The 24,157-nt window shown below is 52.1% G+C and overlaps 1 protein-coding gene across 3 annotated transcripts in view; it reads right to left on the bottom strand.

The window, feature by feature from the left end:
• Positions 1-426: 426 nt before the first annotated feature.
• Positions 427-24,157, bottom strand: part of IGF1R (insulin like growth factor 1 receptor) — a 280,329-nt gene continuing 256,598 nt past the window's right edge. For all 3 annotated transcript variants that reach the window (XM_064480537.1, XM_064480538.1, XM_064480539.1), the window contains exons 18-21: positions 22,794-22,953; positions 19,930-20,059; positions 14,556-14,690; positions 427-7,118 (exon numbers count right to left, since the gene is read on the bottom strand). In XM_064480537.1, the coding sequence (XP_064336607.1) occupies positions 6,737-7,118; positions 14,556-14,690; positions 19,930-20,059; positions 22,794-22,953 (807 nt within the window). In that variant the 3' untranslated portion in view covers positions 427-6,736. The remainder of the gene's footprint in view (positions 7,119-14,555; positions 14,691-19,929; positions 20,060-22,793; positions 22,954-24,157) is intronic.

Here is a 24,157-nt window from a genome sequence, read left to right as displayed (position 1 = left end):
AAATCAGAGACCAAAAATGCATACAGAATTCTTTTATTTAACTTAAACCATGTAGTACTTTAACTACTAGAAAAAAGCAGAGTAAGAGAAACTAAAGTTGCCTTAGCTTCAGCCATTCAAAATAGACAAAGTTCCTTTTTTTTCATAATGTAAAGAATCCAGAGTATATCGCAATAACAGGAATAAATTCTTACAACAGAATATACAAAAACATTTTGAAATTTTTTTCATCTACTGATTTTTTTTTATATAAACAGAGGAATTTTTTTAGGAATAATTTATACACAGAAAGTCATTTTATGTAACAAATTGGCCATGTTATTACCTTTTTTTTTTTTTACTTTTTTTTTTAAAAACATTTTTTGAAAACAAGAAAACTCAGAAAATGCATTATTTGCGATGCATCCATTCCATCGCGCCTTCTGGTTTGATTTTTTTTTTTTTTTTTTTTGTCCCAGAGGTAGACAAACTCTGGCAAACCTCTCACCTCAACCTCACTGGCTTAGAAAACAGACAGGTGTTTTTGCCAAGCATCTGTTCCACCTGTGACGGTGTCTCTGCAATGCCAGACATCTAAATGAAAAGTTGCAAACAAAACCCAAATTGTTTCTGGACCTTTCTCCCATGTAATGCAAAACATCCAGATGTTTCCAATGATGGAGATTTTGTGGAGTTGTGTAGACCTAGCCAATAATCCATTGGGAGCCAGAAGGAATGGAGTCAAACTTACAAAAAAAAAAAAAAAAAAAAAGCTTGCGTGTGTATAGTTTTTATTAAAAAGAATTTGTTTGGAATTGAAAAATATCGATCATTGGTGTTCTGCCTTAAATAAAAATAAATAGGGTCTCTTCCTGTTATAACAAAGTGTTAATTATATGAGGCATGTAAGCAAACGGCCTGCGTGCACCAGAATGATCATCATTTGTATGGTAAGTCTGTACGCTGTGATCATTGTGCAAACCATCAGCTGGGCAGTGGTGTCCCTCCATCCCAAGGCATTGCGTCTAACAGCACAACTGCCAACCCAGCCAAGCCAGATGCTGATGGTGCCATGGACACCGTGGGCCGCAACACCTCTGCTGTTTCCTTGGCCAATGAGGTTCTTTCAGTCTGTTAAAGTAGCTACACTCCAAAGGGAAATGACCAGTAAAAGATGATCCCCTTCCCACCCAGAGGGTTCTGGAAGACCAAGATACTGAAGATACAGAACTACTTCTTAAATCATCATCATTCCTTTGTTATAAACTAGGGCACAAAGCTTGGCGGGGAAGAGGGGGAACCACGGCTTGGGTCAGGGAAAAATCCTTTTTTGGCATATTGTAAAGCTAGCTAGTAAACGAGTGTCCTAAAAAAATGGATCACAAACACATTTGCACACACAGAGGAAAAAAAGTGTCTTTAAATTATTTTCGGCAATTATAAACTACAAACATTTTATAAAATTATTCTATGTCCTTACAAAAATGCAATGAAACATTTAATTAGTTCTTGTAAACCAGATCTTCGTCAACTGACTACCCGTAATCTACTGGACTTAAGAGCCCTATTGAAAACGCTAATGAGTGACTAAAATGATGTTTACCAGAAAGATGCGGACACACACAAACGGGGACACACAGATGCGTGAGCGACACGTTCTCGCATAAACGAAATACAACGAAGCCCTAAAGTCATGCCCCAGAACCGACACCTGACGTCTGCGGTGCAGTTTGCGTTCTTGAACAATTTGACTGAACTCGGCAGCCACAGTTTCCACAGTAGGATGTTAGGCTGATTGGTTGAAACCAAATGCCCACGGGTGACTGTAGAGCCTTCAGAAACCATCCAGTTCCAAACACAGCCCACACTTCTTCCAAGCCCTGAACCTTCTGCTCGTGACTCCTTTCCGTGTCCTTCACGATCCCTGTTACAGGGGTTTCCCCCTGCCTCGTCATTCCACCATCAAGGGGTGTTCATCTGCTTTTCCTTTAAATGCTTTCCTCCAGCCAGTCATCTAAGCTGGAAGCCAAAAGTGAAACCCTCTGGCCTGTCCCAGGTCTGTATCTTCAGCATCTCTGGCAACAGAGGTTCAATCTAAACAGCATCGTCTCTTGTTCTCGTTTGTACCACCAGCTATGTCAGAGTGGAGTAAGACAGTTTGATTTTCATCACTGGTTCTCAAAGAGTGGATCTCTGGTCCATATCTCCCAACGCCGCTTAGCCCAGGAAATAAAAAGCCGACAAACAAAAGTAACATTAACAAAAGAACAAACCCCAAACCTTAAATGCATTACTGGGACTGCCGGAATGGGCCGAGGCATACCATAGAGATTTACAGCCAACTGGAGGGTGCCTGTGTTTTGGAAAGGAGTTGCCTTTGACACTGGCCAGAGGACCCAACAGTGACAGCTGAGGACCTTGGACCAAGCATCCTAGCCTTCTCACTGATGTGAGCTAGTGCGACCTTGCCGTACCAGCCGCCTGCATCCCGTCTGGCCACCTGCCGGCGGAGGCAGGCTGCTGAGAAAGAGGCTTGGGTGGAACACACTGGCCTAGAATCTGGCATCAAACTTGGCTTGTACATCTCTCATCCCAACCGAAAAGCACCACTTCACGCCAAGCATTTCAGCATCGGGTAGTTCCACAATAACCACATTTCTACCATTGAAATGTCCCAAGTCCTAAGAAACAGGCTGGAAGGAGAGGCCACTGTCCAGCCACGAACACGGTCTTCTCGCTTCCAAGGAGGAAGCTCATTCCAGCTGTGTCAAACAGCAGGACATCCCGTGCAGGACACCTGGGGTGGTCTGGGTCTCACCCAGCGCAAGTGCCACAGCGTGTCCAGAAGGCAGCAGGCCTGCTGCCCCAGGGCAGGGCTGTGTGTGGTACGTTTTGATGCTCACGTCAGTTCAGTGATGTGCCTCAGTGGTTCACGTCACTTCAAGCAGTGGGAGCTGCTGTCAGAAGAGGGCTGCGTGGAGAGCGCCGCACTCAGCTCGAGTAAATTGTGTGGAGCATACAGAGGAGGAAACCAAGAAGAGGTGGGGAAATCAGCGCAAAACTAGGCCAGGACTGTGGAGAGCTGATGCCTTGGTAGAGTCATGGTGGGTGGTCTGGTCCAGTAAAATGACTGCACCGTCACGCAAGCAGAATTCTCTCTTTTATTTAAGTGTTTCTGAAGCATTCGTTATGATGGGCACTACACTGTTAGTGTTTTCGTTCTACTCAAAGGAAAACCACCTACATAGAACAAAAATGAAGTGACACCAACAACTCGGACAGTTTCAACAAAACCCTTATAACCAGCTGAATGAACTGTAGAAATCCAGTTGTGGAAACCGGGAGGGGTGTGCAAAAGCAAGGAGAGGCCACTATTCCTAGGGGTCACCTGCAGTGTGGCAGCGGGAAACCCTGATCAAACACTTTCTCAGTGCCCTTATGGTCCCAGGGGACGTGGGAGGGGCGAGGAGTGTTCTAGCAGGAGGGAGGAAGCTCCTGAGCTTAACTGCAGTCCTGGGGCTGTGGAGGAGCCCGCCACACTGGGGGAGGACCCCACCGCGTTTCCCAGAAAAGATGCCAGTGCCTGTGAGAGCAGCAGCCAGCGGGAGAGGGACAGGGGCTCGGCCCGCCGCTGGCCCCCTCCAGCCCGGGGGTTTGGTTCATCTTTGTCTTCCCCTGGGGAGGAGGTGAGGGTGAGGTTGAGAGCACAGTCTGGAGGGGGAGGAGGGGTCCTTCTCAGTACATTCTACGTGGGACTGGCCGTCGGGTCAGCCTGGGGCTGAGTCAGCGGGAGCCGAGCCCCACACCTGCAGGTGACCGCAGGGGCGACAGGGGCTCCCGGAGACGCTTCCCCACCTGGTGCCCGGGAAGCCTGCACACAAGGTCGGTGGTTGCAGAGCCCAGCAGCCTGGGCCCTCCCCGCCTCTTGGGAAACCGAGTCAGAGAAGGACAGAAGCGACGCAAGTTGAGACGTCGCAGAAACGGGGAGCTGTTAGGAACGAGTCGGGGCAGGGGGAGCTAGTGTCGCTCTGAGCCTGGAATACAGCCTGGCCTCTCCTGCGCCACCTGGTGTGTGCGGCTGTGGTGTGGACGAGGTCACCAGTATCAACGGCATATTGTCAGGTGCTGAGAGATGTGAGATGTATCCTTTTTATATATACACATATACAAAATAAGAGTGAGGTAGATGTTTGGAAAAAAAACAAAAAGCCAAAAACTGTCCCGTCTTACTACACACACACACACACACACACACACACACACAAACAACCCTTTTCTCAGTATTTAAATTCATAATGGGGCTTCTCTACAGTGACTGAAACTGGTATCACAAAATAAATTAAAAGAACACTCCTACATAAAATACCTTCTTAATTAATTTTTTCTTTTTCTTTTTTTTTTTCTTTTTCCCAAGGGAACAACTATGGGACAGGCTAGAGAAAAGAGTGGGACTGAAACTACTGACAAGCAAAAAAGCACTACAAACTTTCTTTTTTGTGTTTAATCTCCAGTCACAACTAGCAATCATCATATTGTAGCTTTGTTCTTACTCATAATTTAAACATTTCCATCCCAGAAGCAACTCTTGTGCTGTCATCGCTCTGTGAGAAGTGCTAAAAACTAAACAAAACAAGACCCCCAGGCCCGAGGACTGGGACTCCTGGCCAAGGAAAGGCATGCCAGCGCCGAGGCTCGCGGCCCCTCAGCCACGCGGCGCCTGCGCTGTCCCCACCTGGCAGCGGGCTGGCTGGCACCCCGAGGGTGCTGCCCCTGCACCCAACTCCCAGCCGGTGCCAGGGTGCCCGGGGAGTCTGCTTCTAAAGACAGGTAGGTGGGTCTGGAGGGTGGTGGCGGGAGGCCGCAGACGGGCCGCTGCACCCCTGGACTCAGCAGCGTTTTCCATGGGATGGAAGGGTTAGACAGCCATTGAAAAAAATAGTAATCCAAATGCCTAGTGTATGCAGTTAAAACTGCTGTTGTACCCAAGAATTAAAAAAATAGAGATATGTGTGTCACAACCAAAAACAAAGGCAAGGGAAAGAGAAGGTGAGACTTTCCAACAATGGTGAATATAAACACTGAACAAGGATGTGCGAAATATTTAACCTTTTTTTTTTTTCTGACCTGAGTTTGTATCATGTCTTGCACTGTAACAGACTCAGACGCTGCGGGAGAGCAGGCTGAGGGGAGCCCGTGCGGCCCCCTCCCTGCCTCCTCCCCCACCAGCCTCGTGCCCACAGAGCCTACGGGGAGGACAGAACTGACGGGGCAGGGGCCAGGGAGGGGGCGTGTCTTTATAAAAAGGCATCAAACAGTTCATGGCAAATTATGTTATAGAAGTATCAATTACTGGGAAAAGAGGAAGAAAGTCACGCACTCTAGTACAAAGCATAAGAAGTTTCTTGGAGTGAGCAGAGAGGGAAGAAGGGTAGACCTGAAGGTTTTCATAGATTAAATCCACAAAGATAAAAGAACAAAAAAAATAGCAGCTTTTTTTTTCTGTACAGACGTATAGATGAATATCTGAACCGTAAAAAAGTTATAAAAGTGACATTAAAGACGATGTGTATGCAAATGTTTCATGGTCTAACATAGAACTGTAAGACCCATGAAGAAGTCCTAGTAACAGAGAAAATGTCAACAAAGCTTAGAATGCTTGAATCCATTTACTGCTTTTCTTCGGACTGTGGTTGTGGTGTTTGAATTTCTTTCCTTGCAAACCTGCATAAACAGTTGGGCTGAGTCCCTGGAAACCCCTTCCCATCAGTGTCCTTGGGGGCCGGGTGGGGGAGCTGGGGCGAGGACAGGAGACTGGCACGCGGACGACCTTTACTCAAAGCCTGTCTTCCAGGTTCCCAACAGGGCCTGTTTTCTCCAGATTTCCTGGGGGCTGGAAGGTGGGGGTACGCAAAGAGGGTCAGGGAAGCTGATTCAGCTTCTCCCCCATCTTCACTGAGAGAAAGTCTCATTCTGTCCAGTTCCCCCAAATAATAACCTAGTCAAAAGCAATTAGAGCTGTGTGAACGTGAGAGTTGGAAGGGACACCGGGGACGGCCGGACGGAGGGCATCACCGGCGTGGCCCTTAGCGCGCACCGGGCTGCCGGGCTCACCCGGGGCCTCCGGGAACAAGGAAGCAGCGCGGGGACGGCGGGGGAGGGAGTTCAGGGTTTGGGCAGAATTTGGCAGCGTTAACACGGTACCGACCTTGGATGATGGCCCTTTTTAAATTTCCTATGTCCCTAAAAAGTTAAAGATACAGTTAAAAAATTCCGTCTCAACATGTTTTTTTATAAAGACCTAAGGTGACCGGCAGGTGTGTTCAGGGGCCACGTGGGGCCACCCAATAGAAAAGGGTGTCCTGGCTGGGCTTGCGGCCAATGTGTTTCCATCACGAAGCAGAAAGAGAGAGAAAGGACAGAGACAGAGACAGAGATGAGAGGGAGGAGGAGGAGAGACAGGGAGAGAGTGAGGAGACCCGATTCTCAGGGCGACGGTTGCTATTAAGTGTTGTCCTTAAGGTTCTTAAAGGCCCGTGTCAGTTAAGGGTTTGGGTAGGGAAATAAAAAGCTGCTTGCATATTGAAAAAAGGAACATCCCAAATGTGTTTACTGCAGAGAAGCCGTCTCCCGTGGGCAGCAATGGCAGTTCTGAAGATCCACTGAGGTACAGGAGGCTGCGGATAGATTGTTAGCACGCTCCCCCCACCCGCCGCCGAGCCTGCGCGCGTTACTGTTTGCCCGGGACTCGGCTCCAGGATCAGCAGGTCGAAGACTGGGGCAGAGGCAGGGCCCGTTCGTTCTTGCGGCCCCCGTTCATGTGCGCGTAAGGCTGTCTCTCATCGAAGCTGGCTCGCAGGACCAGCACGCCGGGGCCGGGGCCGTTCTCGGCCTTGTGTCCTGAGTGTCTGTCGGGCAGCGGCAGGGAGGACGAGGAGGCCGAGGGGTCCAGGGGGACGCTCTCCATGTTCTCCGGCTCCAGGTCCAGCTCCTCGGGTTCGGGCGGCTTGTTCTCCTCACTGTAGTAGAAGGACACCTCCCGGAAGCCGGGCTCCATCTCGTCCTTGATGCTGCTGATGATCTCCAGGAAGGAGGGCCTCATCTTGGGGTTGTACTGCCAGCACATGCGCATCAGCTCAAACCTGTGGGGAGACAGGCAGACGGGCCCACGCTGGAAGGGAGGACGTGGCCCAGCAGCCTCGGGGGCCACCATGGCTTCCCGACCTGCGTGAGGATATTGGGTGCCAAAAACAGTCCTGCTGCCTCTCTGGGCCTCCGGCTGTCTTGACAGTGCAAGCAGCCCTCAGCTTCTCCTGACTTACGTCCCATGGCTGCATTCACTTCACCCGGACCCAGGACCCTCCACGATACAGAACCCAAACTCCCACTGCCTGAGAAGACAAGGACACGAGCCGGTTCACACAGACTCCTTATTACAGGAATTCGTTTTGAAAGCATCTCTTGCAGCCACTGATTAAACATTATTTCCAGAGTTAGAATGCAAGAAACCTCCAGTCTCTCACTCATAAGGTCAAGGAGTGATCACAGCTTTCCCCACAGTGATCTCTCTCTTAATTCCACCTGTACTGTTTCTCAGCTTCCCCCGGTGGTGGGGGACCACTGGCAGAGAACCGAGGGCTGGCGGGGTGAGGGTACAGCTGCAAGACATAAGGGACGTGCGCCACCCCCCCACCCCTGGTGCTGGGGCTCAGGCTGCTCGCTGTGTGCCCGGTCGTGGCAGAGCCAGCCTGGGAGCCAGTGAGGACCTGAGCCAGATGCCAACAAGCCAGCAGGGAGAGCCCCGTGCCAGGGTCCCTGCACAGGCCTGGGACAGGCAGGGAGGGCACCTGGGCTGCTGCTGCAGGGAAGTCCTCAGGGTCACATGGCCACAGGGAGCGGCCCGGCCAGTGGGCCTGAGCCCCTGAGGGCAGGAGCTGCACACGGGAAGAGAAAGGCAGGATGGTGCCGCCCGACCCAGGAAGGGGTGCTGCGGGGGTCCAGCTGAGCAGACCTTGGGGGCCAGAGGGAGGGTGGATGCACAGATGTCCAGGCCAGAGCGAGTTCTGAGTGGGTTTCCCTTCCCTTCCACTTCTGTTCTCCAGAAAATTCCATCCTGTGTTTTGTTTTAAAACTTCTGGCTAATGAGGTGCTTTTCAGTATAAGTGGCCAAATGGAACTTCCCACCTCTAGGAAGCTCCAAGCACCCCAAACTGGCTTCGGGCCTCTGTCAGGCTGACACTTGACAGACCGACCACCGGCCTAAGTCTGGCCCCAGGAAAAGTTCACGGAGAGAGAGCCCGTGGGGCCCGGGGAAGCTCCCCCACCAGCTCCCTTGAGAGACGCGGGGGAGAAGGCACCAGGTCAAGTCAGATGGAAGAGGATGTGACCTTGAGGGAGGGTGACAGTGGGAGAGAGGCCTGCCGCCTGCTTTTGTAAGTCACGTTTTATTGGAACAGAAACACCTACTCGTTTACATATGGTCTGGGGCTGCCTTCAAACCACAACTATGAATTGAGTCGTTGAGATTGGCCTATGAGCCCAAAATAGTTACCGTGCAGCCCTTTGCAGAAAAAGTTTGCCACCCCTGCTCAAGAGGAGAAAGAATTAGACGAAACATGAAAACTGACTAGTTTTTTCGCTTCCAACTAAACCACCTCCAGTAGGTCACAACCCCGCCTGCATGGCAGTTCATTAGCACTCCTGGAAGTTTTATGGGGTAAACTGCTTTCCCCTTCACGAGTCTGGGAAGGTGTGGGGCATGGTATGTCCCATTTTGTGGACGAGGAAGCGGAAGGACCAAGAGATTAAATAATTTGTCCAAGGTCCCCAAATCATGAGAGTGGAGCAGGGATGGAGTTCTCTGTGAAAGCTGTGGTGACACTGAACGCCACATACCCCAGAAAGAGGAATCTTCTCTTAACCTAAATAAGAGAAACCGGGGCCCTGCCAGCAGACCCTCCCTCTCCGGGCCGCCCGCCCGGCAGCTGTGGAGATGCAGGGGGCTCCGCAGGGATAAACCGGCAGCTTTTCCTTGGGTCAGAGGGCAAACAGGCCTCCTTCCATGCCCCACCTCCATTACTTCCTAAGAAAAAGGACCCCCAAAAAATAAAAATTAAAAAGAGTCATAAATACACGAAATCCCTCTCCATGGCCTGGCTGCGATTTCCTCTCTAGCTGGCTTCTCCCTGAATAGAAGCATGGTCAGAGCCAAGGACACGTGACGCCCCTGGCTCCCAGCCCCTGTGGCCGAGAAGGTGCCACCAGCAGGGGAGGGACTGAGTGACGTGAGCACAAACGAGCCCCGTGACACCACTTGTAAACCATTCCAGAGTCACAGCCCTTCCAGTGCTGCCCATAAAAGGAAGTCTTTTTACTCTGTGGGATTCAAAGCCTTGTTTACACTATCTCCACAAGAAAACTTTCCAGTAGACTCTAGAAGGATTTATGAGCTGATAAAACTCCTCTTTAAAAACACATTTTTTTACAGCTCTGTGAGCTGGGGCTGTCCTTTACTGAACCCATCCCCACCGCACGCCCTTCACCTGGGACAGGGACGAGACCAAAGGGTGGCCCCAGGAGGCCGGGTGACGGTCAGGGGTGTGACAACCCAGGGACAGCCGTGCTTCCCTTCCTCATCCTGCTCACTGTCCCCACTCCACCCTTGGCCCTGATGCTTGTGGGCTGGTTGCGACCACAGTCCAGGATGCCTACGGCAGCCTGGCACCCGAGTCAGCCAAGTCCACGTGATGACTGTCACAACAAAGAGACCACATTCCAGAAAGGACCTGCGGGGCTCGGCACACCCAACCGCCAGGACTGTCTTGTGACCACTTCTCAGCCAGGAGCGGCAGGGGGACGGGGCCTGCCGGATTGCTCACCCCAGGCTACTGTTTCAGGGCAGAGATCAAAGGCGGGGCCCATGGGCCATAGGCAAGCCCACCACAGGCTGGCTGGGAAGGAGGGGCTGTTCCTGACAGTGTGGATCCTACTCACGTCCCCCTAAACCAGCACAGGGTTCCCAGCATGTGGGGCCTTTCATCAGCAACAGGGAAAGCCACGTCTGAAAAGTGGAAAACCACCCATCACCATGTTTCAGACTCACTCGTGAGTTGAGGACTCTCTGGGCTAAGTTTAAATTCCTTTCTGAACATCAGACACTGAGGACTTCCCTGGCAAGTGGGGCACTGACCTGTGATGCTGTGGAAGCCGTATCCGCAGAGAATACGGCTCTTGGCCGAAGGGTCGTGCTGGGCACACACCCCTGCTCTCGCCTGAGCCCCACAGCAGCAGGGTCCAGTCTTGCTCGTCCCTGGACGTGTTGAGAGCTGGGACGGCTCCCCACAGCCCCGTCTCTGAGCCGGCAGCCATCAGCGCACGCTCAGACGGGCTCAAGGATATTTGTGGCCTAAGTATGGAGACCTGAGCCCAGGAGAAAGGTAAGAACACACCTTGTTGTCAATTTAAAATACAGACCCACCGGCGAACCACAAGTCGAATCTGTCTGCCCCGCTTGCTCAACTCACACTGACCCCGGGTGCTGGGACCCGGAGGCCTGGACACTGCACGGCGGGGACCGTGCAGCCTTTGCTCCAAAAGCCCCCACATCTTGTGCCACTGAGGGCGTCGGGACTGTCAGCTGCTCCGGGGGGCCCGGCTCTGCCCAGAGGCCCTGCCGAGGGCCTGCAGCGTCTTCCTGGTGCCGAGCTGAGGTCCACCAGCCGCCCTGCCTCATGTCGCCCTCCGGGTGCTGTTCACACCCCCGGAGCCACACAACTGAAGTGGCTTCTCTCCCACGTGGAGACCCAGCAGGGCTTTCCCAAGGCAACTCCCAAGGGCTCAGGGACCTGACTCTCCTCTGGGAGAAACGAGAGTCCATTCTTTCATTTTCTGTAATAAAAGAGCCGCTCTCCCAGAACACGTCTTCCTTAACTGAACTCATCCATAAATCCACAAGGACAACACAGACACTCCCTATGAAACCGACTTGCCTCCTTTCATTTTGTTCTTTTCTTTGGAGGGAGAAAATCTGCCAAGGGGGTTCTGGATAGCAAAGCAGAAATGCCTCCTGGATTACACATTTAATATTGCAGAGTAACCTCTCCGTGTGAATTTCCTTGTCACTCTATGCTGGGAACGGGAAGTGCACTGCCTTTCCCAGGGCAGGGGGCTGCTTCCCAGGCATATTAAATTAATATTAAAACTCCAGTCACCTGGGGGCGGATCAACTTCAGGAGTCCCACAGATTTCTCAGAGACAAGTGTTTACCTAAGTCAAAGAGGAAGTGCAAAGCCTTGCCTCTCCTCCCTCCACCCCCAAACCACACAGACAAAGCTCACACCTGCTTTCTCGGACTGTTTCTAAGCTTGCTAAGACACTGACGACTCCAGCACGGCCTCTCTTCTGGCACCGGGCACTTCACTGCAAATTCAGTGGGGGTCCCTTCTCATACTCCATTGCTTCTATTTTTGCCCTGAGAGACGATTTTTCTTACGATGGGCTGACAAAAAAGCAGTGGCCACACTATTCAAAGTGGAGAGTAGCTGGGTGGGTGTGGCAGCTGGCCTCTGAAACCCCGGTGGGCCCCACTTCCTGGTGCCCGGGCCCCATATAATCTCCTTTCACGTCGAATAGGGTGTAACCCAGGGAGATGGTGGACTCTGTGGTGTGTGACTCCTAGGCCACGAATGACACTTCTAGGCCTCTGCTCTGCTTGGGATCATTGGCCCTTGGGCAGCGTAGGCAAGCTCTGGGCCCCTGCACCACATCTGGCCTGCTATCTGATTTTCTCAGGCCTATGAGCTAAGAATGGTTTCTACATTTATAAATGGTTAAAAGAAGTCAAAGAAGACTACTTTGTGACAAAAAATGAAAATTACATGCAATTCAATTCTCAGTACCCACAAATAAAGTCTGGTTGGCGCACAGCCGCACTTGCTTCTATGACGTCTGGGGCTGCTTGTGCAAGACGGTGGCAGAGGGGAGTAGCTACAGGTGAGATCGAATGGGCCCCAGTGCTGAAAATATTTACTCTCTGTCCTTCCAGAGAAAAGGCTTGCTGAGCCATGCTCTAGAAGCCAGCTGCGTGGCAGAGAGAGACAGAGGCCTCACGTGGCACCCAGCCACGTGAGTGCCCCACCTTGGCAGTGGATCCCAGCCCCAGTCAAGCCTTCGGGTGACTGCAGCCAGACTGCGACCCCTCAAGAGACCCCTGACCAGAGCCCGCTGGCCAAGCTGCTCCTAGGCTCCCGACCTTCAGGGACTCTGTGGGATAATAAATGCTTATAGTTCTCTTAAACTGTCAGGTTTCAGGTAATGCTGTACTGCAATATAAAACCTGATACGGGCGGGGAGAGGGAGAATTTCCATGAGGAACGAGAAAATGCACTAAGTGACCTTTTGAGTCTCTTCCAACTTTAGGTCCTGGAGTCTGAAGAGGCAGCGCTGGGAAGTCTGCTGGGGAGGGCTCCAGGAAACCCAGTGCCCCACCCATGCACTGCCCTGAGAAGTGGAGCCTCCTGTCATGGGCGCCTGATCCTGGGCCCCATGTCCAGGACACATGCAGGTTTCCTAGTCCAGGCACATGCTCAGCTCAGATGACCAATGGGTACCCTCATCCCAACACACCCACACCCACATGGAGTTTGATGCAAAGATGTGCCCTTCCCTCTGGCACTCCCAGGCCTTTTTCTTAACTCCATGCAAGCTGTCCCTGGGATAGAACAGGCTTTGGCTGAACGGGCACGCAGATGCAGCAGTTAGAGCCCGACCCCCAGCTGATGTGCTCCTGAAGCACGGGGTGCTGCCCCGAGTCTCTCCAGCCTCCCCAGCAGGCCCTGCAGCAGCACAGTCTGAGCCAGGAGAATGAGCTACCACCCCTCCGTGGGGCTTAGGGATTCAGTCTTGGAAGCTACACTAAAGGTGCTTTAGAAAACACAAAAACCTGGGTTTGTTGATAGGACAATAGTTTCTGTTTCCCATGCTGTGGTAGTCAGATTCTAAGACGGTCCCCAGGTTCCTGCTACCTGAGTGGTGGGACCTGTGAATGCGATGGGATTTCACTACTTCATTAGGTTTCTAATCAGTTGCCTCTGAGGTAATCAAAAGGGAGATTATTCTTGGTGGATATGACTTAATTAGGTAAAAAAGTTTCGAAGGCAGCAGAGAGATTCTCTTGCTGGCCTTGAAGAAGAAAGCTGCTTTGCTGTGAGAAGGCTGACAGAGGAGGGGTGTGGCAAAGACAGGGAGCTGAGAGCCAGCAACAACCTGGAACCTCAGTCCAACAGCCGCAAGGAGCTGAATCCTGCCGACAACCTGAAAGGGCCTGGGAGAAGGAGGCCCCCGAGCCTCAGATCTTGGTTCCAGCTGACATCTTGATCGCAAACACCTCAGACTAAGCAGAGGGGCCAGCACACCTATCCTCTGACCCATGGAAGCCCTGACAGACCTAGTGAACAGAGCTTTCATGGCTGTTGAGGCCAATTTCCCTGGTACCCACTTGATATGGCGTCTGACTCACATCTGTAAGTCACCCCACTGTGATGGGTCCAGCCCAAGCCCGTGCTCACTGGGGGTCTGGTGCACGGGAAGGTGGCCGACCCGGGAGTCTTCTGCAGGGACACAGAGACAGCCCAGCAATTCCTCTGGGAGCCTTTCCAATGAGGCCAAACCTGCCCTGAAAAGCACGTCTGTAAAATTCCTGCATTGGTCTTGAGGTATTAATGGTAGCCTACCTTCTACCTATTGAAATCCAGAAGAATCTTGAGTCCCACCTTAATGTTCACATGGAAAGCAAATCCACTGCTCCCCACCTGTACCTGCCCCGCACCCGACGGCCCCGCCGCAGCACATCCTGCCAAACTCCGGCCCGCCTGCCCTCGGCAGCTCAGACTCCCACCTGCAGGGGCTTCTCCTCGGAACGCGGAGCAGGGAGGCCCACAGGGCATCATGGACTCTTTCCTGTTATCTGACAAATCTCAGGAACAGAAACTGGTTTTCTTTGGAGAGAAGTGCTGTGAGGTGACAAGCCTGCCAGCACCCAGAGCCACGCGCGCAGGGGCACATGTGCAGGGGGCCCGCTGAGCCACCGTCCCGGTCCGTGAGGGTCACCGGAGGAAGCTGCAGACAGACGGGGCTTTTATGACTTTTGTAAACACTTAACAGAGAAGGCACCTGGGGGGCTAGCAGGTGGTGGCAGGGTCCTGGAGCCGCCTACAGGAGGAGGTCTGAGGTCATCCCCACCGCCCCGGAGGAGCCCTGCCGACGGCGGGGAGCAGCCCTAGAATGTGGCTTAAGAGTCATCAATGACCTGTTGTCGCTTTTTTTTTTTTTTTTTTTTTTTAACTCTGAGTGAAGAAGACAGCAGGGACTGCTTTGGTCAAATAGTTCACAAAGACGGTCAGCCTGAAAACACCCCAGTGCCAAATGAAATCCAAACCCACAGAAGCAGGGAGACAGGGCAGGATGAGGGTACCTGCCCGAAGGCTCAGGTTCGCTGGGACCAGCCCTCTGCTCAGCCGCTCCAGCCACCACAGCACCGCAGGCCAGAGGAGCGGCCCTCATGTGACCAGGGACATACGTACAGCATGTCAGGACAGTTGTCCGGCTTGTCCAGAAGGCCACCCTCCATGACGAAGCGAAGGACTTGCTCGTTGGACAAGCCCTGGTACGGCTGCTCGGCCAGCGTGGCGATCTCCCAGAGGACGACCCCGAAGGACCTGCGGGGACAAAAGAAATGTGAGGCGCTTGGAAAGGGATGGACGGAGCCATGCTGCCCTCTCCTTCCCGGCATTTCTTTTGTCTAGGGAGTTGGAAAGTGGCCCTCCCAGTGGCAGTGGAGCACGTCGGACAGCGGGCCGGGCCCTGGGCTGAGTGTGGAACGTCCTCATCTGCTGGGGGGCCAGTGCGGCCCCGCCCGCACAGCTTTGTGAGCTGAAGTGAAGGGAGTCCTGGACGGCCAGCAAGCCCCTGGTCTCTGATGGGGCCCTGGGCACGCGGAGCTCAGGGACTGGCCCCAGCTACGACCTGGCAGGTCAGTGTCTCCCAAATGTGCTCTATCCCACCAATCATCAAAGGCTGGTCCCCAGGCCCAGCTGGGACAGTGACTTAGTGGCTCCCAGTGCAGCCTGGGACAATCAACCTGTTCAACAGACTCCCCGTTTTGGAAACCACTACTTAAGCAGCTCTCAACGCAGGCTGCAAGGCAGGAACCCAGGCGCGTCCTGCTGATGCCTGGGCCTCCCCAGCCGCAGGTCTCGTTTTCACTGGTCTATGGGGGGGATGGGGGGGTGGGGCTGGGCCCTGGGGTGTCAGAAAACTCAATGGGGATCTCACAGGTCCAGTAGAGTGCAGAGAAGAAGGCTCAGCCTCACAGGCAGGGGCTGGAGGAGGGCGGCCCTGGCTGGGGAGGGCTCACGGACAGAGAAGAATCCTTAAGCCCAGAGTTTAGCTGAGGGGAAGAGGGTGGCCGGGGAATAAAACCAGCACCAGGAGCAGGGAGCCTCTCCACCTGGCGCACGCCGTGGCCTGTTGGTTTAGAAGATCCAACTACTGGAAAACAGACTAAAATAGAGATATCGGTGCCCAGCAGTGATGCTAAAAAGGGCAAGTGCTAGGATCTGCAAAACAAAGGCATGCACGTCGCCACCTTTACAACGTCTCCACAACAATTTTCCTTTCCCTTCGGTTCGTTTCAGCAGAATAGAACTGATGGTTCAGCAGCAGACAGCCAACCCGATGGCCTCCCACTGGCCCTCGGCCCTGGGGTGCTGGCAGAGCCGCGCTGAACATCCTGGGGCAGGCGCTTCCCACGGGCAGCTCTGGGGGTCCCGGCTGGGGCCACGCCAGGAGGGCCTTGGACTTTGTATCACAACATGATCCTCGCTGCTTGGGCTACTTCCCGTGAACAAAAGGGTTTTGTCCAAACGGACACTAAGAGCAGATGTCAGACGTGAACAGAATCTTAGCACTCTGAGGACTGACCCACCCAGCGTCCTTCTGGACTTCCAGTTACCAAGAAAGAGTCTATTGCACAAGAGACCTAGGAAAGCCAAAGGCTGAGGCCGAAGCAGGTGCCCAGGCTGAGGGCGGCGGGCTCCTCCGTGGACGCTGGCTGCGGGATCTCCAGGCCTCCGCCTGGAGGCTGTGGCTCCCAGCTCCACGTCTGAAACAGGGTGCCACCCGTGAAAGGACAAGCTGCTCTCTCTGCTGACGGCAGGCCTGGCCTGAGACATCCTCTGAAAACGCGGTTCCTCCTGGGCCTGCTTCTCCTGATGCCTCCGTGCAGCCAGGGCTCCTGGGGCCGGCCAGCTCCCCACGGGCCCCTCTGGCGCCCACTGCTCCACTCCAGGGCTGGGGCTCAGGGGTCCACAACCTCACTGCGTCTCTAGTCCAGCTCTCTGTCTCCCACCATGCTCTTCTGGCCTCACCGCAGCTGATGCTCCGACCCAGCCGGGCAGGCGGCCCCAGATCATCCTTCCCTCAGCCTCCTCGGATCCCACCACCGTTGAACAGCTCAGGCTCAGGTTTGTCAAAGGTCTGGTCACCTCCTTTCGTCTCCCCAGCACTTCCTCAGGGCCCGTGCCCCACCCTGCAGGACCTCCCCCTTCTTGGCATGAACATCGTACCTCAGGAAACTGTAAACGTAGCTACCACGAGCGTCTTTAAACACAGCTCTAGGTCAGTCACCGCACAGAAGCCTTCGAAGCCTTTACAGAGCCTGTGGAGTTAGTCCCCAGCCCCCAACAGGACCTCTGAGGCGGGACCTGGTCGTGCCTCAGCCTAACGCCTTGAGAAAGCTGCCGACCTCTACGTGCAGTAAGCACTTCCTCCAGCGTCCCCTCCACGAGGACTGCATGCCCTCAGTGTCCCACACGTGACAGTCTGTACCTCAGGGTGCCCATGACTCCATCTCTTCTGGGAAGGGGTCCAAGATCCCGTCTGTCAGGGTCACTGCCTGTTCTCCACAGGACTGCATCCCTCAGGGATGAGGACCGTGTCTCTAGGCACCCTGTTCTTGCATATACACTGAGCCTGGGCCACGCTGGCTCCTCAAGGTCACACGTGTGACAGAACACAGCAGGGAACAGACCTGGCTCTCCACAAAGGCCTTCCTTGGAGTGACTGTTGTCTGATGTCGGTATCACTTGTCAGTGAGGCCACTAGGCACTGGACTCTGGTCATGATAAGCTGAGTTTGACCATTTTTCTGTCCCAACGTATGAGGCTAAAGCATCTTTACCCAACACCACCTTGCCTCTGTGGCATCGCTGGTCATCACGGGGGCCACTGAAACATCTAGCAAGCTCCGCAGAGAGAGCTCACCTCACAGATGGAGCAGCCAAAGCCCACAGACGCTCCATGGTTTGACCAAGGCAATGGTCAGAGACACTGAGAAGCATGCAATGCCCATGTGATCTTCTGAGAGGTCATTTACAATGGGGCACTGGCATTAATGCCTTCATATATAATCAAATCTTTAATTTCGTGGACTTCATCTAATAAACATTAAACAAATGCCTTTGTGTGAATTTGTCTTTTCTAATTCTGAGCATTGGGGTTGTTTGCTGCAGGTAAGGGACAACTTGGTGCGAGTCTCCCCTCAATTCTGGTGCTGGTTAAGGTCAGCATTCAAGAATTACACCTGGTCACACCAGGAAGGGATCATGTCCATGTCCTACCCACCAGCAAATCAAAACCCACAGAGATGTCCAAGTCGCCGCCGATGTTAACTAGTCACTTAAGAAGCAAGTAACTCTAGGAGGGAGCAACCAGCCCTGGATATTTGTGGCCATTTGGAAGGCTTCTTAGTAAGCCAGGAAATGAAGACTACTGTGGGTAATTCAGGTGCCCAGAAGGGAGCACACCTTCAAGCTGTGGGTTCCACCTCCCCAGTCCTTTGCCTGGTCGGTGCACTTGTGTCTTCTAACACAAAGGGACCATTGGCAGGGACACGGTGCTCCAAGGGAGCTGTCGGAAGAACAAGCACAGTGCCCACGGGCCTGGGAATAAAGTCTCAAAGGACAGCATGGAAATTTGGAGAGGTTCCAACTAGAGAAAAGAGACCACCTCCCTGTGCCTCCAAGGCCTGTCTTATTAAAAACAGAGCAGGGTGTGCAATTGCGCTGCAGAGAGAAGGGCCAGCAGGGTGTCAACAAGAGGGCGACTTAAACATAACGTGAGAAAGAACCACAAAAAAACAAGGATGTCTTAAGAATCAGGACTGTCTTTGTGAGAGAGGATTAAGCAGTCCCTGCAAATGTGTGGGCAGAAGTTCAACAACCAACTGTCAGAGGCACTGTGGATGGGGTCTGGGGACTGGTCCTGACCCCAGAATACCTTCCAAACCTAACATTCTGCAGTCTCTCCTGCAGCGTCCATTAAAGTTCTTTGTACTTCTGTCTAGACTTTAACTATTTAGGGATGACTGTTTTGTGCCATTGAATATACTCAAAATGATTTCCTTCAAGAGGGAGAGCTTTAGGTCCTGGGTAGCTGAGAGACCTTCCACATTCTCCATGGTCCTGGCCGGGTTTAAGAAAAGAAAAAATCTAAAGCACTGTCTCTGCCTGAGCATTGAATGGAATGAATATGAAATCCCTACTCTTGTTTATATATATGTATTTTCTTATTGGTTCATAATGTCTACATCATCAAATGGCAGAAAATTGGCACTGAACACCTTTTATGTCCTTCTGTAGCTGCTAACCAGAATTTGGGTAAATTATGCCTGTAAAGATAGTAACAACTCCAGTTTTACCTTCCTACCCTGCCTCTGTTCTCCCTGGCTCACATGGCTTTCTATTTTATTTCACAGTAAGCTGGCCTCAAAAGTTTTTGGAAGCCTGGATCCTAGAATTAACAGATGCATGCATGGACCCAGGCCTGTCTGCTCCCCATCATCTCAAGATCTAAAAATGGTGTTGAGAGCTTTGATTTGACCATAAAGAGAGAACCAGGCTGATTGCAAAACAGATCTCATACTTGAGCTCAAGAAGCAATCATGCTCTGCCGGGTCACATTCAAACGCTAGTTCCAACTTGCACCTGTCTTCAAAATAGGATCCAAGGCCCTTGAACTGGGAAAGGTTCATGAGGTTAAAAAAAAAAAAAAAAAAAAAAAAAAAACCCACCACAACGGTGCTAGTCACTATCTAAACAGCTCCTCTATGTGGTCCTCCAGACAGCTGGAGTAAACAAGTACCATTTCTGTAACACATCAGCAATGGGATCTCCCAAGAGCACAGCCAAGAAACCAGCTGACGTTCTAGAAGGGAGACGTGCCAGGGCCCTCGCCTGCCAAGAAGCTGTCATGTTTCAGAACCTGACCACCTCGCCACAAGGGTGCCGAGGAGCTGCACTAAACAAGATCCCTGAGAGGCCGCTGCAGCCCCAGCTGACGCGCTTTCTACCCCAAGACACGCCAGGACTAAGGGACACATTTTGCTTTCCGTCCCATCCCTGGGTCAACAGCAGTGGCTGCCCACTAGGAGAGGACAGAGAGCAGATGGGACCAATAGGAAGACTCAGGAGATTTGAGTCTAAATTAAGCAATGTCTGCAATCTGAAGGTTTAATTAGGTGAGGCGGCCACCTACATGCACATCGTGTCTATTGCAAAAGCTAAGGAGAGAAGGCAGGCGGGGGAGAAGCAGAGAGAGGTGGTTTTCTGGCACGTTCCCAGGTCCCGGCCCCTGGTGCGGTGTCTCCAGAGCTCCCAGCCACTTGGGGAGCAGCTGAGCATTGAAAGAAATGTCGGGCTTGCAAATTCTCTATATCTCAAAAGGCCCACCAATGACAGGAACACCTTAGTGATAAGGGGGTGTGGCCCACATCACTCTCACCAAAGCCGGAAATGGGGTAACAGTGAACAGAAAGCAGGAGGAAAGGAAAGGGACCGAGCTGGTGGGGCCTGCGGGGGCCCAGGCTGAGGGCTGGCGGCCCAGGAAGAGTCTCTCCTACCAGACGTCGGAGTGCGTGGTGAAGACTCCATCCTTGAGGGACTCGGGGGACATCCAGCGCACGGGCAGCAGCCCTTTCCCTCCTTTCCGGTAATAGTCTGTCTCATAGATGTCTCTCGTCATCCCAAAATCTGTGGGGAGGAGAGAAAGCACAAGAGTTACCCGAGTGAGCGAGCGCTCTCGGGCGAGAAGCAAGGGGCACGGTGCCCTCTGCAGGGGGCGCTCTACCTGCGTCCCAGGGAGACGCGTATCAGTGCTGCGGTTTGCTAAGGGGAGACTGACGTGTCACCTGACAAGCAAACACCCAGAAATCTCTGCCCTTAAATACATTTATAATGTAATTCCTTTAAAAGGGTAGTTCCCTCATTGCATTTAAAATGAGAGGAAGTATACACATTATCAGGACCCATGGTTTATCAAGAAAACACGTATTGCACAGACCAAAGGTCGTTTATACTTGTTTAGAAACGTGATAAAATAGCCAGGAGCATGTTGACTTTCATTTACTCGGCAGCACTGCCCCATCATCAGAGGAAAGAAGGTAGCTTCCTTGTCCAATAAGGGGGAAGATACTGTGAGTACCAATTCATGATGAAAAAAGTGCACAGTAAGATGCTGAAGAGATTTACTGGGTCCCTGACGCTATTACTCAATAATGTTTTTCAACATAATACTCCCACTCATTTTTGAAAATGTCTCCCATTTTCCATGTCTCTAGAAGATGTCACATAATTTTGTTTGATGGCAGGCTTGCTTTATAATCCTAAATTATTGCTTCTTTGTCAGATTTTGATTTTCCACTCAATCATGCAAACTTTTCTTGCAGGGACCCCCTCGTTCCCCTTCTCAGGAGAAAGGGACGCTCTCCTTTTTAAAATGTTCATTTATGTCTCTAACTCTGCCACAAAGAGGTAAGGCGACAAAGTAAACACAGAGAACAAAGTTCCTTGGACGTTAACCAACATAATTTCCTCATACTGTGCTAAGGGCCATCGAATTGCCTCTGGTAAAACTGCTTGTCGTATTTGTAATCCATGAGACCCTGGGCATTAGAAAAACATTTCTGAACCCCAGTGAAGAATAAAAATAAAGGGCTGAAGTCTCATCTCTGAGTTAATCCAGTGACATGCAAATTAGAGGATTTGCTTTTACTTGCGCAAAGAGGAGAGAAAGAAATCCCAGAAAAAGAACACAGATGATTTCTTCCTTAACCCAAAAGAAAAATTTCAAATTTTAGGAAGAAAAAAATTTAAGTACAAAGACAATGTCACCATAAATATGTCACATGATTAAATAGCAAACAGAGTCCTTGGTGGAGCTGCCCCACGCTGGGGACGTGCCCAGTGCTTTCCTGTCCTGAGTACCCCCCAGCATCTCACTGGTCTGCTGCAGTACCACCCCCACTTCAGAGGTGAAGAAACTGAGGCTCACAGAACTTTAGACACTTGCCCCAAGCCTCCTGGTTGCAAGGGGCAGAACTGGGATTTAGTTTAATGAGTGGCTGCCTGGCTGCCTGGCTGGGACAGGGGAGCTGACTGGCATCTCCGTGGGAACAATCTGCATCCCTGCTGGGAAGGGAGTGGTGGGGGAGGGAGCAGGGTACACAGAAGAAGCCCAGGCAGAGGCCAGAGGGGCTCTTCCTTGGGAACCCTAGGCAGGCAGCTTCCTGGGCTTTCCAGGGCATCAAATGTGCGGGTGCTTCGAAAGGCCAAATCCAGGGACACACGGGTGGCTCCTGAAGGAGTAACTGGTGGCCAAAGGATCTCTGCTCTGTGCTACGGCTCCATTCACCATCTCTCACTCCAACAAATGAACGATAAAGACACTCACTCCTGCTTGGGAAGCCACCCTAGACAGATACTCACTGTTTACTATAGGGCCAAAGCAGTCCCTCAAAATCATTGCTAAAGAAAAAACATACTGCTCAAGGAAGGCGAGCATTTCCAGAACAGCCAGCTCAAGGGCTAGACCAAGATGTTAATCCTAAATATTGGATGTAAAGTCTCCCTGCCTTTTCTCAGGATAAATAGTTAGCATTTTCGGAACCACCGTCATCTCACAGTGGGAACAGCAGGTGGTCCCTGAGCAGCCTTGATGTTGTATGTATTTTTCTTGGACAGATTAAAAGACCAAAGCAAAAAGCAAACCTAAAGGCTAACATGAATTTCGAACCAGTGATCAGAAATGTCATCCAGACCCTTCTTTAGTGTTACAGCGGCCACTGCAACAAGGGGTCTGAGCAGCGGGCTGGCCACCGAGTTAGTAAGGGCTGCAGAGAGGTCGGGGAATTAGCGGCTGAGCAGCCTGGGTGTGAGCCCCAGAAGGCAGCGGCCTTCCCTCACCTGAGGGCTTGCCACCTCCCTGTCAGTGCTCCTGCTCTGGGCATGGGCTTCACCGCAGGGGGCCTCACCTCCTAGGAAACTCCATGGAGCCCCGGTTGGGGGGTAGAGGGGGGAGGTCGTGACAACACTCCTTGTCAGCTGGAAAACTGGAGGACATATTGGAAGTTTGGGTGGCGACTTTTAGGCCCAAGTCAAAATCATCTGAGGACATCGTCTCAATTACTTTTCTAACCAATGCTTAGAATTCTTCCGCCAAGAAATACCTCAAATGCCAGGCAACCTCACGCCCCTGGCCTCCGCTCACCCCTGCCCACTGAGCACATGTGCGATCAGGCTCTGAGCCAGCCTGGTCGGATCTGCAACCGACCATCAACTGGACACAAGCACATCATTCCCAAGAGCAAGACTCTGCATTCACGGGATGCGCTGCAAAACCCTTCCCTCGGACAGGCGAGTGCCCCCTTGGTCCCTAACACATGTGCGAATTTACTTCTTGTTCAGCTCTGGAAAGCTAAGGACACACCTCCGATTTTGACTGTGAAATCTTCGGCCACCATGCAGTTCCGGGCAGCGAGGTCTCTGTGGACAAACTTATTGGCGTTGAGGTATGCCATGCCATCTGCAATCTCTCCAGCCATCTGGATCATTTTGCTTAGGCTTGGAGGTGCTAGGACTGGGTTATTCTGTAGGAGATTAAAAAAAAAAAAATCCATGTGAGAATTTAGGAACTTTTCCCACCCCACGCTCTTTCAGAGTTCACAAAGCCATCTCTGTTCAATGGAGCGCAGCAGGTCATCTGCTACTAGACCAGGACTGGCTGGGAAGGGCCGTGTTACTGCAGGGCCGTGGTACCTGTTCTGTGGTCGAGTCTGCCCAGCTGCATACAGAAGCTCCGTTAGCACCAGCCGGGCCCAGCACCCTCTGTTTTGGGTGGGGCCAACACCATTTCAAGTGAAACAAGCAACTTTTTATATGAAGAATACTAATACTGGACACTCAAATTCCCATTAGCCTATGTGTTCCTCTTATTTCTACAATAACATACGTGCAGGGAGGGAAAAGGAGGGAGAGGATGTTACAAAGGCCGTGTGGAAAGAAGCAAACAGCTTTCTTGAACGGACACAGGTGTTATTTCCCACATAAGCACTGTTATAAATTATGAATTTTAAGTATCTTTTTCTTTTTTCTCTTCAAGTTTCTTCTAAAGCACAAAAAACACCAAGACTAAGTTTTTCACCTTACAGAGAGGCCTTTCCTGGAGGACTATTTTCTGCAGGCGCTGAGGAAAGCAAGCCCTTGACAGTTCATTTAAGGCCAGCTGGGCTGATTCTGGGGGGCCCACGCCCAACAGAGACAGGTACCACGGATAAACATGTCCGCTTTGCAGGGGAAGGCAACGTGCTGGCTTTGGAACCGAAGAGAAGTACCCTCATATAATAATAAATCCATTTTGAGAAAGTTCTATCAAGAACATGTGCTCAGGTCTCTACAGCCTAAAAAAAAAAAAAAAAGTGCAGAAGCCAGTCAGCACCCCACACTTTAGGTCCTAGCCACCTCCTGCTGGTACAAGTGACAGACTTGACCTTGGTTGCCTGACGACAGAGCCCCCGCTACAACATGGCCGAGCATCTTGCCCTGACAGGTCCCACGCAACCCCTTCCCAGCTCAGACCCTGGGCCGAGGGAAGAGCGTGTCCGGGCTGTGGGACCAGGCTATCTGGGCCCCTCCCTACAGGGCTCTTTCCCAGGGGGTCAAGGTGGGGTCACTGCTGGAAGGATGACCTGAGACCTTGCATGGAAAGTGCCCGCTGGTGTCTGGCCAGGGTGCAGGCCCAGGGGACGTTGGCTTTGCCCAGTGAGGTGCTAGTTTCTGCCAAAAGCTGGCTTC

Source organism: Camelus dromedarius, chromosome 29, assembly GCF_036321535.1.
Source record: "Camelus dromedarius isolate mCamDro1 chromosome 29, mCamDro1.pat, whole genome shotgun sequence".
Classification (NCBI taxonomy): Eukaryota; Metazoa; Chordata; class Mammalia; order Artiodactyla; family Camelidae; genus Camelus; species Camelus dromedarius.
This window is presented reverse-complemented; position numbering and strand designations above follow the sequence as displayed.